The following is a 13786-nucleotide window of genomic DNA, read 5'->3' on the forward strand; positions in this document are numbered from 1 at the left end:
GTGATTGCCATCCAGCAGTTTTGTTTATTTATTTACTGAAAAAAATCACCTAACGCCTTTTATTCCCGTATAGGGAATAGGCGAGACCGTTTTAACCTTATCAACTTTTGGAGACTGGGGTGGGGGATTCAAACTCCACCATTAGCCAATAAGAGATAGCCAGCCCAAGACTATCACTAATTATACATGTCGCTGGTGAAGAGAGGCTGCGAATAAGTGCCGCCATTTCGTTGTCTCTAATCTCAACACTACGTGTGTGTGTGTGTGTGGGGGGTATAGTTCTCATAAACACCTAGTACAAAAATAACTAGTTTATGCAACAAGGGAAAGATTTTTTCTCAGAGGATGATGCAGCAGAGTTGTAACAAGTGTATAACACTTTGTGGGGAATATGTAGAATAACGTGGTAGTAACATGGTTCTACTTCAATTCCTTCATGGTGATTATCACAGATTTTCAGCACAAGCTGGTATGTTTACTGATTGAAAATAGTGTGAATTCTACGATCGATTTTCTTCCATTTACGGGACGGAAAATTCGAGAGTCTTGGAGGAAAAAACTCTCTTGCTATACCAGAGATCGACTAACTATTGATTCATTTATTGTTGGAAGGTAACTCACCATGAGTGAAATCTGTGTATCTGAATGGAAGCGGTATTTACATCCACAGTACTAAGTCATCTGAAGAAAGATCAACTTTAGTTCTAGTCACCGACTACAGAAAGATTTTCAGTCTTTCTTCCACCGAATTAGACCATCCTTGGCATTGGCAGGTTTCCGTCCTATAAAACTCATGAACTCGACCATAAAACCCATCCATTTCAGACAATAAATATAGTGTTAGGATTAGGATTACAAGATGGTGGCATTTATTAGCGCCGTCTCTTCACTGGACGTAGTTTATAATTAGTGACAGTCTTGTGCCAGCTATCTGTGATTGGCTACCAGTGGTAGAGATTTATCTCTGCCCTCGCAGTCTCGAAACGTTAGACAGAGTTAAACACATCCTTTCTACTCCTTACAAGGGGATAAAAGGAGTTAGCGAATTTTTTTTCTTTTTTTTAATCATTGCGAGTTAAATCGTCTGATACCAGTAGCGCACTCAGGATGTAATCTGGGGTGGGGGGAAGTTGAGTAAACGATTTGAGAATACACACTACGCATCGCATACGACCTCTGACTGAGCATCTGCAATGATCACTAATTCATAAGTAGTATAAAAATAGAACACACGATGACACAACATAAATTTTAAAAAATGAATTTTAATTAGGAGAAGATTTTTGGAAAATTTTCTAGTGTTTATATATATATATATATTTTTTATATATATATATATATATAATATGATAATTTTCTAGTGTTTTTTTCCTTTTTTGAGGGTTGGATACAGGGCCCCTTTCAGCCAGTGGCACTCTGGGTGCGCCACTGGCTGAAACCTTTGGTATAATATAATATAATATAATATAATATCAGATATATATATATATAATAATATGATAATATATATATATATATATATATATATATATATATATATATATATATATATATATATATATATATATATATATATAAATATATAAAAAAAACACTAGAAAATTTTCCAAAAATCTTCTCCTAATTAAAGTTCATTTTTTTAAAATTTATGTTGTGTCATCGTGTGTTCTATATCGAGCTATATATATGGTACCTGAGCTCGATATATGATCATTATCATCATCATCAGTATTATTGTCGATATATTAAAAAAAAATCAAGATGATACTAACTCAGAATGATCCTGGGCGCTCCATGGTTCGTCCGAACTGTCCGACTGCACCGGGACACGGAGGTCCCCTATATCTACACCTTCATGCAGACTATAGCAACCAAATTCTTTTCAAAGGCAACTGTGCACCCTAACAGACTGATCCAACTGGCTGCTGACTATGATGCTATGGACTACTCGAAGCACAAAAGACCTAAAGCCATCCTCAAACCCCTCACTGAGGATTAATCTCCTAGCCTGCTGAGGGCGAGCAATTAGCTCATAAACTCTTTCTACTCACAGTCTCTATTAAGATAGCCGGGAATATGAAAAGCTTTTGCTTCACCCGTTAAGCCAGTAATGTTACTAGTTGTTACTAGATATATGATCATATTCTGTAATTTAAACAGAAGTGTGATAACTTTCGTAAGCGATGTGGTGAAGTTGAGTACACACCTGTGCATGAACTGTCTGAGTGACATGAAACACGTAATACTACGTCAGCATATTAATAATACATAATTGTAGTAGTTTGTTGGTGTTCTTTCGGTTTTATTGGTTAAAATTGTCAGACTTTCTTGTAATCCCGACTTACATAGTTACGTACAATCGTATTATATGTGATAGGTTTTAGAAACTAGATATGGAAGTTAAATAATTACGTATTAAAATTCATTTAAGCGTTAGCATAAATTGTGTGCATGTCATATTTTATTTAAAAGAAAGTGCTCCCTCCCCGTAATCATGAGTGATATAGTGGTTCTGAAGAGCGAACATTCCTCAGTATCTATTAATTTATTCGGTAAGTTTTCAGAAGTGCATGAAATGCACACCTGCGATTCATATAAGGGTATTTGAGATCCGCATGCGAGTAGAATTTGAGCGATTTTACCTTGTGAATTTGAAGATGAGTTAGCCGTTCTCATACCCCGACAACAGAGTTTTTTCCTGTGGAAACTCACTGTTTCTGAAATCATTAAACAGGCCAGAGAACATTACACAGTATTTCTGTTAACCGTGGAATTTTTTTATTTATATAAAATTTATATAAATAAATTATATAAAATTTATATAAAAAATTAAGAATTTTTTTGGCAGATTAGTTGTAGTATACTAGTCCAAAGCCAACTTATTTCACTTTTAACTTGTAAGCCCTTTGAAACTTTCTGAAGTTTCAGTTTATAAACATTGTTTGCATTTATAAAATAATTATGGATATTTATTAACTTTCATTTTTAATCATTTGAAATCTAAAATAAATTTTTAATACCATGTTCTCATATACTTTTTATCTCCCAAAAAAGTTGCTTCACCCTCCCTTCCCAAATGCTGTGTTTTCTTTTGTAGGGTGAGGTTATTCTTCACACATTATTATTGTTATTATTACATGACGCCTCCATGGACAGCTGGTCTAAACTATGATTTACTGTTTGCACTATTTAATCCACCATCCTGTATAGGATGTCTGTTAATTGCTTGTTTTGCAAGAAGAAAAAAAACCCAAGTTTTGTGGAGGAAAAAAATCCTGCCATTTTTGTATAAGAATGGCTAACTCAGCTTCAGTTAAAGGCAAGTTAGCCCATATAAAAATTCCTCACAGTCACAGGAGAGAATTGAATTCTAATTCCATTCAAATGACATGTCTCTTGTTGTTCTTCCAGTTGTACTATGAAGGTGCTGATTTGAAAAATTATAATATGCCAAACAGTGATTGTGCTGTAATTAGCTTGCTTTGACTATTGAGATTGTAATAATCTATTTTATTTATTACCAATGAGTAACATATCCAGTGTGGATTTTATATATTTTGGTCATTGGCTGACATCCTTTCTCTCAATCTCATTATTTTTTCCCTTTAAATTTCACTTACTAGATACATTGTACAGACAAATCAACCTTTAGAACACACAAAATTTACAGACAAAAAATACTGTTGTTGGTGGTGATGGGCGATAGATGGTGTTCATTGTAGTGGTATCGTAATTGGAGAATTAAGTAGTAGTAGCGAGGATGAGATGTATTTAGCGAAGTAGAGTTGTGAGCCCTCCCATGATGAGTCCTTTGACTCCCTGGAGGTGTCACATTAAGAAACCAAATAGATTTCATAATGATAAATAATAGATACAGAACTAATATAAGCAACATAAAAACATACCCAGGTGCTGATATAGGTTCAGACCATAACCCTGTTGTGTCTACTTTAAAAATTAAACTTAAAAACATTTCTAAAAACAATCATACTGAAAGACTTGACTTCACAGCTCTGAATATACCTGACAACATAATGGTGTTTAACTCAGAAATTAGGAAGAAATTAGATCATGTAGGATATAAAACAGAAGACAATACACTCTGTAACACAGAGGAAATTGAAAACAGGTGGTCAAATTTTAGAAGTGCAATATATAAGACAGCTAATGAGGTTATTCCAAAAATGAAATACAATAAGAAAAAACCGTGGATGACCGAATCAATACTAGAACTTATGAATGAAAGATGAAGAAAGAAAAGTACACAACAGTATAGAATACTCAGTAAAATTATAAAAAAAAACGAATGCAGGAAGGCTAAATACAAGTGGCTAAATGAAAAATGTAAAGAAATAGAAGAATTGGACAAGAAACACAATAGTATTTCCTTGTATAAAAGATCAAAATGGAAAAATTCTACTAGAGACACAAGATATCATAAAAAGATGGAAAGAATATGGAAAAGAACTGTTTAACTCTGATTGCACAGATGCACCAGATATACAAAATATGGATGGTGAACCAATTACATATGAAGAAATAGAATACGTCTAAGTCAAATGAAAACAGGTAAAACACCAGGCCCTGATCAGATCCCTATTGAATTGTTAAAGAAAGTAAATGAAAACACACTTAATGGCCTAAAGGTTATTTTTAATAACATATGATATAGGATACATCCCTGATGATCTAAGGAAATCCATCTTTGTCACTATTTCCAAAATTCCAAGAACTTTTGAAAGCTCAGAATATAGACTAATAAGTTTAACAAGCCATGTTACAAAATTACTACTGAGAATAATCCTAGAAAGAATAAAAGGCACTTTGTCAGTAGAAATAGAAAACACTCAATCAGGTTTCCAGAAAGACAAAGGTACAAGAGAAGGAATCTTCAATTTGAAAACATGTGAAAGAAGCCTTGACAACCAGAAAAGCATATATCTTTGTTTTATTGATTACACCAAAGCATTTGATTCAATAGATCACAAGAAATTAATACATATCCTACAGAATAATGGGTTAAAACTTTGTTTTATTGATTACACCAAAGCATTTGATTCAATAGATCACAAGAAATTAATACATATCCTACAGAATAATGGGTTAAAAGGAAAAGATCTACGTATAATTACGAATATATACTGGAATCAAATGGCCTCAATAAGATATAAAAATACATATTCTGGCAACTTTGAAATCAAAAAAGGAGTAAGGCAAGGATGTGTCTTATCACCCTTACTGTACAATATATATAGGAAGCAAGTTTTTAAAAATATTTCAGAACTGAAGGGTGTATAAAAGTCGGAGGTAGGAACTTTAACAACTTCAGGTATGCAGATGACATAGTCCTTGTAGCTTGATCTGAAGATGATCTTCAAAACTTAGTCACAGAAATTTACAACAGAAGCTTAGACAAGGGACTAATTATTAACCTAAAGAAAACAAAGTACATGATTATATCAAAAGAACCAATAAATAAGAAACTAAGCATAACTGTTAAAAAGAAAATTGAACAGGTTCAGTCTTTTATATATTTGGAACAAATGTTTACAGTCAGAGGAAATTCCCTTAAAGAAATAAAAAGAAGAATAGAGATATCAAGAAAAGCCTTTACTGATATGAAAACTGTTCTAACATCCAGACATTAATATAGACACAAGAAAAAGATTAATAAAATGCTATATCTGGTCAAGCCTTCTCTATAACAGTGAAACTTGGACTCTAAATAAAGAAGAAGAGAAAAAATTAGAAGCTTTCAAAATGTGGACCATCAGAAGAATGTTGAAAATACCATGGACAGAGAAAATGAAAAACAAAGATGTTTTAAAGATAGCAAAAATGTAAAGAACATTAATGAAAATAATTAAAGAGCAAAAACTTAAATATTTTGGACATCTAACTAGACAAGAAGGCATTCAGAAATTAATATTAGAAGGAAAATTGGATGGAAAAAAGAGGGAGAGGTAGACCCAGGAGAATTGTGGTTTGAAGACATTAAGGACTGGACTGTCTTGAAGTACCATAAATGTTCCAGAGCAGCAAAAGAAAGAAAAAGGTTCCGTGACATGGTTGCCAACCTCCTTCTAGGGGATGACACTTGAAGAAGAAATACCAAAATGTTAGCTAAACTAAAACCTTAATTATTATTATTATTATTAAACAAGACCTCATGGAGTCAAAGACTCATCTGGGAGGTCCTTTTATCACACACATCTCATCATACCGTGTCTTAAACACACTCAAACTCCTTGCAGACACCACACTCTCAGGCAAGGCATTCCAATCATTCACAACTCTGCACGAAAAAAACCTGCCTCTCACTCCCCTACTCACACCCTCTTTATACAGTTTCCAGGAATGACCTCTGGTTCTCCCCTGATCTCCCACTATTCTCTGTAGAACTTCTCCACCATTGATCTTATAACAACCCCTTACCAACTTGTAGGTCTCTATCATATCTCCCCTCTTCCTTCTCTCCACCAGACTCTGCAAATTACATCTTCTCAATCTTTCCTCATACTCAACATTCCAGAGGTCAGAAACTACCTTAGTCAGTCACCTTTGGACCCTTTCCAACATCTCTTCATTCTTCTGAAAACCCGGTGACCAAATCTGGGCACAATAGTCCATGTGTGGCCTAATCAAAGCCTTATACAACGGAACAAGAATCTCCCTACTTCTACATGTCAGTGTCCTCCACATCATTCCCAGAAGTCTGTGTTGTCTTCACAATTTTGGCAATGTGTCCCATAAATTTTAGATCCTTATCCACTATCACCCCCAGAGCTCTTATTTCCTCTACCTCCAACAATATATTCTCACCAAGCATAAATTCTGCATCCCATCTTTGTTTTTCAAATTTTAAAACCTTACATTTTGCAACATTGAACTCACATCCCCATTTGCTTGCCCAATTACTCAGTTTATTCAAGTCTTCTTGCAAGGCCACAGCATCTTCACTACTCTTTATGGTTTGTCCCAACTTTGCATCATCTGCAAACAACTGAATATCTCCATCCAAATCTTCGCCAATATCATTAATATACAGGTTAAATAGTAATGGCCCTAAAACAGACCCCTGAGGCACTCCACTAGTGACTTTCCTTTTCCTGGATATCGCACCCCCCATGCACAACTTGTTGATACCTATCAGATAGCCAGTCTCCAATCCAATGCACTAATCTAATATCCAACCCCATCTGCTCTAGTTTGACTGTCAACTTATCATGAGGTACTCTATCAAAAGCTTTTGCAAAATCCAAGTTTATTACTGTGTATCCTTCTTCTCTGTCCAAGGAAGCAGTCACTTTATTGTAATAAGTAAGTAGATTCCAAAACATGACCTCCCTTTAGCAAATCCATGCTGTCCATCAAAGATTATACCATTGTTGTCCACCCAACTGGATCCTAGTTCTCACAAGCTTCTCCAACAACTTAACCACAACATCTGACACAGAGATAGGCCTATAGTTCGATGCTTGAGTTCAATCACCTCCTTTATGAAGTGGCACAATCTTGCCCTCCTTCCACTCTTTAGGAACTTGACCAAGTACAAGACTTGTATTAAAAAAATATGTCAAGGCAGGTGTCAACTATCTGGCACATATAACAAAGTAATTGTCCATCACTGCTATCTGAATGATGTATTGAGATACAATTTAAACAACAATTAGGACTGCAGGCAAACTGAAATCTGTAATCTATTTGGATAACAGTTTTGGCAGTACATAAGCAAACTTCTTTATTATTATTGTTGTTATCAACGGAAATCCATGAAATCAGGAGACTCATCGTGGGAGATCCCACTCTGACATGCACATACCTTGACTTAAGTGCATTCACTCTCCCTGCACTCACTACACTCTCAGGTAATGCATTCCAATCACCTACCACTCTCCATGCAACAAAATCTATTCCACACCCACCTTATACAACTTCCAGAGATGGCCTCTCATTCTCCTCATATCTCCAGATATTTTATGAGAAATCTGATCCACATCAATCTGGTAATTATGCCAACTTATATGTCTCAATCTCTAACATTTACTATTTGGTACAAAACAAAGCAACTTGGCTTACTTTCATTTAATATTTTATATCTTATGAGATTTTGTAATATGAATATTTCTCTATATATTTCCCTATTCAAACATGATTTAGATGACCCACAATTCTTCAATACTTTTTGTTATAAATTCTACAAATCTACTTGTCAGAGTTGTTGAATCATGCCCAAGGGAAAATTTACAAAAATTAAATTATATATTATAGTATTGATATCAGTAACACTAGTCATCAGCTATTCCTTCTTCATTTCAGTTGCTAGTTAACTAGCTGTAAACTCTCATTTTTTCATTTAACTTTTTTCATTGTTTAGGAGATAGGATCTCTCTCTCTCTCTCTCTCTCTCTCTCTCCCCCCCCCCCTTCCCCCAACTCCTTTTTAAAGCAGAAAATAAAAAAATCCCTAGGATTCTTATTGCAAATTTTAAGTGAGTTTTGTGTGTTCAAGTTTTATAAAAGGATAAGTGGTTACTTTTACACTTCCCCTTTTTCCATGCTTTTAAAACAAAACAAAAATAAATAAATATTACACTAAAATGAGATATGTCTACTCTTACTTCTTCCAAGATATGAATGATTGCTTTTTTTTAAGAAACATTTATAAAAACATTGGAGTGACATTGAGCTTTCCTAATAGTTATTTATTTTTCATTTTTTTCATTCTCCAATCAACAGCTATGGGTTTATAGCCTTTCTTTTTACAAATTGGTGCAATCCTTGTTATTCACATGTCCATCATTTGCCAATCTGGTTGGCTGAGTAGATGGTATATCTGCTCTCCAACCAGCAGGTTATGGGTTTGAATCCTACCTTGTGCATGGACGTTTGTAATAGCCTACTCTAGACGAGCATAATAGTTGAGCTTATAGCTTGTCTTGATTATACAAAAATAACGATAAGATGCTAATAAGCAAGTTGGTGGCCTCATGCTAGGTGACATAAATTATCTCATAAACACACACACGACCATGGCTAATGAACCCACAGCTGTTGATTGGAGAATGGTATTCTATCCACTTAGTCACCCATGCCAGTAACTTGAAAGATACAGCTTCTATTGAGTTAAGTGTTTGTGCTTCCATCATTTTTTATAGAAATCTTCACTGGCTAGTATGTTAGCAGGATGATAGTAATGAGTTGACTTTATGTTATTGTTAGGTAATTTTCTTGTATTTCAGTAATAGAGGTCAGGGAGTTTTAAGGCCATTATTCAGTAAATAATCCCTTCTAAAAAAAAAAAAAAATATATATATATATATATATATATATATATATATAATGACAAGCAAAATATTTGTCCACAAGGTTGCATAGATTACAATAAGAGAATTTACTGATGGTATGTCTAAGTATATTTTATGTGGAAATTTGCATAAAACTAATTTTATTCTGCTCAAGCATAAGTTTATCTTACATTATGTAGAAATAAGGATGAATGCCCTCCTCTGCAAAATTTATTACTGTAATGCACGAAGCCTTTGAGACACTTGTCTTTTTCAAAATTTTCCTTTGATGGGAAATATTGCTGTATTTAACAGCCAGTATTTATTTATTTTATTTTTCTTTTTTTCAGGAGCAACTGTGCAGTCATGGAAAGTAGATGATGAAGAACGGTTATTTGTCAGGTGAAATATTTTTATTGTCTTGTGTGGGTAAATGTGGATTTGAGATTTTTTTTTTATTTTTTTATATACAGGGTGTTCGGGATAAATTTGACATATTTATAATTAATTATATTTTTCCGTAAGTTACATGTATTAACACACACTTCTCTTCATTTAAAAGTTTGGACCCTTCTTCATTCATATACAAGATGTCAGAAAGGATGGATAGCTGGAACCCACCTGAATCATGGAAGAGAATAACTTGTATCATGATGATTCGTGCCCGCCATCAAAATAAGGATATTACGACTGCTGCCCAATGCTCCCTGAATACAGTAAAAACAATCAGGCATGAACTAGAGACTTGCAATGGTGACTACGAGGATGTAGCAAGAAGAAAGATCCCTAGCAGACGATCTGATTGCGTTCGTACAGCAGAATTCCTCGCAAATCTGCAGGAACAGGTGTTGAAGAACCCTGGCATTGGAATTCGGGCTTTGTTCGTGGAGTTGCTAACTGTAGTCAAGCCCTGGATAACAAGGGTAGCCAATGGTAGGCCGTATGTATGGCAGCAGGATTCGGCCCCTTGCCACACCTCTGGGAAAAGTCAAAAATGGTTGTCTGAAAATTTCTACGACTTCACCAGTCCAAATGTTTGGCCTCCAAACTCCCCAGACCTTAACCCCATGGATTATTTTGTATGGGGCACAGTTGAAAAAGACACCAATCGCACTTCCAGTAATACAAAAGCCCAGTTAATGGATAAAATTAAAACAGTTTTTGCGGCCCTTCCCAGGGAGACTGTAGCATCAGCTTGTTCGAGGTTCCGAAGCAGAATTGAAGCTGTGATCGATGCTAATGGTGGTTATTTTGAGTAAATCTTGTTGATAGTATTGTAATTAACTCTGCCTGTAATGTTTTTTTGTCAATTCATTAAATTTAATAGATACAAAGAAGATTTTCTTTTTCCTTACGAAACTGTCAAATTTATCCCGAACTCCCTGTATATATGTTAATGTATATAACTTGCCTGGTTAGCTGAATTGATGGCATATCCACTCTCAGAGTGAATTTTACATACAAGAAATTATATATAACTGGTAATTAGTTTACGGAATTAACAACGCATATAAAGTATATTAATTAAAGATAACTTTAATAAATAACTTTTAAAAGAAAAATAAATTTTTTAAAAAAAAGAAATTATATAACTGTTTTTATCCTTTAGCCAAGTGTAAGCAAACAAAAGTTGGCACGTAAAGTAAAACACATCATCTTTCAGCTCATGCTTTGGTAAAGGATAACAAGAATATATTTTCTTATCGAGTATAATTTACTTTCTGACTAAGTGAAAAAACTTCATCATCATCACATTCCTGCCATGTACCCTCAAGGGGTGTACAGGATATGATAGTACTACATGAAAAAAATTACATCATTATTAATTTCCTATCTACAATTTTCCTCCAAATCAGTCTGTTACTTGTCAACACTCCAATATTATCAGATCTTATATTTCTATCGTCTAAAGCACTTTGTACCGTATCAATCCACCTATATCTTGGTCTTCCTCTCGGTCGTTTTCCTGCCAACCTGGCAGAGAACACTTGTTTTGCTAATCTTTCCTCTCCCATTCTATTTAAGTGACCATACCACATGAGATTAGCTCTGCTAATGCATTCCTGTATGCTGACAATGTCAAGTTCTTTCCTAATATCCTCGTTTTTAATATGATACTGCCATTGATGCCATCTGTTCACGCCTATAATCTTTCTCAGGACTCTCATATCTGAAGTCTCTAGTCTTTGGTCAAGTGTTTTACTTCTGACCCAGCTCTCAGATCCATAAGTTAAAACTGGTTTGAACACTGTGTTGTATACAGCTAATTTAGTGTTCCGACTAATTTCTTTCTTATCCCATATGAATTTATTCAATTGACTTCCCACCATACCAGCTTTGCTGATTCTGTTGTCTATTTCTATATTTAATTTACCATCTTCAGTAAAAATCGTGCCTAAATAGCTGAAATGTTTTACTTGTTCCACAGGTTCTCCATTCACAACACAGTTGACATTTTCAATGATTCTGCCTATTTTCATTGTCTTTGTCTTTTTATTGCTGACCTTCATACCATTTCTATTACAAGAGCTATTCAATTTAGTCAGAGAATCTTGCAGACTTGTAGCGGATTTATTTAAAAGTATAACATCATCCGCATAAAACAAAGAGCTGACATTAACTTCTCCAATTTTGATATCATGTTTAATACCACTTTCCTTCATATGTGATCCATATAGATAACGAATAACAGAGGGGATAATGTACATCCTTGTCTCACACCAGATTTAACTTTAAACCATCTTCCTGTACTTCCTTCAATTCTAACTGCTGACTTACAACTCAAATAAAGACTAAGTATTGCTTGATATAATGTCCCATTGACACCATATAACTGCAGCGTATTGAATAGCTTCTCTCTTGGCACCTTGTCATATGCCTTTTCCAGATCGACAAAACTTTAATACAGATCTTTGTTATATTCCCATGCTCTCTCAACTATTTGTCGTAAAGTGAAGATCTGATCCTGACAGCCTCTATTTGGCCTGAATCCAGCTTGTTCTTCACCAAGCTTTTCTTCCACAATTCTTCTCAACCGTTTCTCAAGTATACTTGCATAGATCTTGCCAGGAACACTCAGTAGGGAAATACCTCTGTAATTCTCACATGCAGTTTTATTTCCCTTTTTATATATGGGTACTATGAGAGCTCTACTCCAATCATTGGGAATTCGTCCCTCTGTCCAGGCTTTCTGAACTGTGCAGTGCAGCCACTGTAAGACTCTTATACCACCATACTTCAGCATTTCTGGTGGAATATCATCTACTCCTGCTGCCTTTCCAGGTTTCAAGCCTTTGATGGCTTTTTCTGCTTCAAGTATGGATATGTATTCCTGCATGCCTGGTCAGTGTTTTTTACCACTGTGCTGTCATCACTGCTTGTTTCATTAGCAGTTTTTCAAAGTAATTACTCCATACTTCAAGGATATCTTTTTCTCCCGTTTTCATGTCACCTTTATCATCTCTAATTCCTTTTATAGCACTCTTTCCTCCATTCTTAAGCTTCTTCAACAAGCTCCAGAATATTTTGCCACCTTCTTGATATTTATTTTCTATATTCTTGCCAAAGTCCTCCCATGACTTTTGTTTAGCTAGTTTTACACAGTGTTTAGCATTCTTGCATTTGTCTCTATATTCTCTAAGAGCACAAGCTGACTTATTTGACAGGAACTTTTGGTATGCTTTCTTTTTCCTTCACTGCCTCTTTGAAAAAACTTGTTGTGGCATATTATTCTGAGTATTTTAATAACATGTTGATATACTCAAATTGTGTAATTTTCTAGAGGAAGATTCCACAGGAGTGGAAAGAAAAGTGTGATGATTCAATTACACTAGGTTGATGCAAAGACTGATGTGTGTAAACCTAGTATCTTCAGAGTGATAGTGACGAACATTTTGGAAAAGTTGATAAGAGCTCATATACAGAAGTCTATACTTGCAATGAATAGTATGGATTTACTAAACAAAGTCCTCTTTGAGTAACTTACTTAGAGTCTTTAAGAATGTTACAACTGAGTTAGACAAAGGGAATGGATAACCATGACACTTTTGGACTTTGTTAAAGCTTTTGACTGGATATAGCATGGAAAACTATTGCATGAGTTCAAGTTACAGGATTTGATTATAAACTAATATTATGGGGGGGGGGGAAGGTGCATCTGTCTGCAAAATTTAGGTGATCAGTGGTGTATCCCAACAGTGAGCACTTGGTCCATTGTCATTCAATGTTTACATTAATGACATTGGGAAAGATTTTATACTTGACAAGCAATCACATTCTTGTAAGCAAAAAATTTATGTGTGAAATATCTTCATGACTAGGATACTTATTATATAAATGCTGCTCACTTTACATTATAGGATACTAAGGAAGTTGATGTGAAGTAAACAGCCTCTATATACAAGTAACCTAGTTGTGAAGATACTTCATGCACAAACTTGTTTGCTTACATTTGGATAAAGGATTAAACAAGAATATAATTTCTTCTCAAGTATAATTTAC

At 34.7% G+C, this 13786-nt stretch overlaps 1 protein-coding gene across 1 annotated transcript in view; it reads left to right on the forward strand.

The window, feature by feature from the left end:
- The first annotated feature begins 2240 nt into the window (after nt 1-2240).
- LOC150109359 (uncharacterized) overlaps nt 2241-13786 on the forward strand; it is a 116005-nt gene continuing 104459 nt past the window's right edge. The window contains exons 1-2 of the mRNA XM_090407662.1: nt 2241-2552; nt 9637-9688. Coding sequence (XP_090263788.1) covers nt 2495-2552; nt 9637-9688 — 110 coding nt within the window. The 5' untranslated portion in view covers nt 2241-2494. The remainder of the gene's footprint in view (nt 2553-9636; nt 9689-13786) is intronic.

The sequence above is a fragment of the Typopeltis vanoorti genome, chromosome 2 (assembly GCF_054136105.1).
Source record: "Typopeltis vanoorti isolate ZY-2024b chromosome 2, IOZ_Tvanoo_1.0, whole genome shotgun sequence".
NCBI lineage: Eukaryota > Metazoa > Arthropoda > Arachnida > Uropygi > Thelyphonidae > Typopeltis > Typopeltis vanoorti.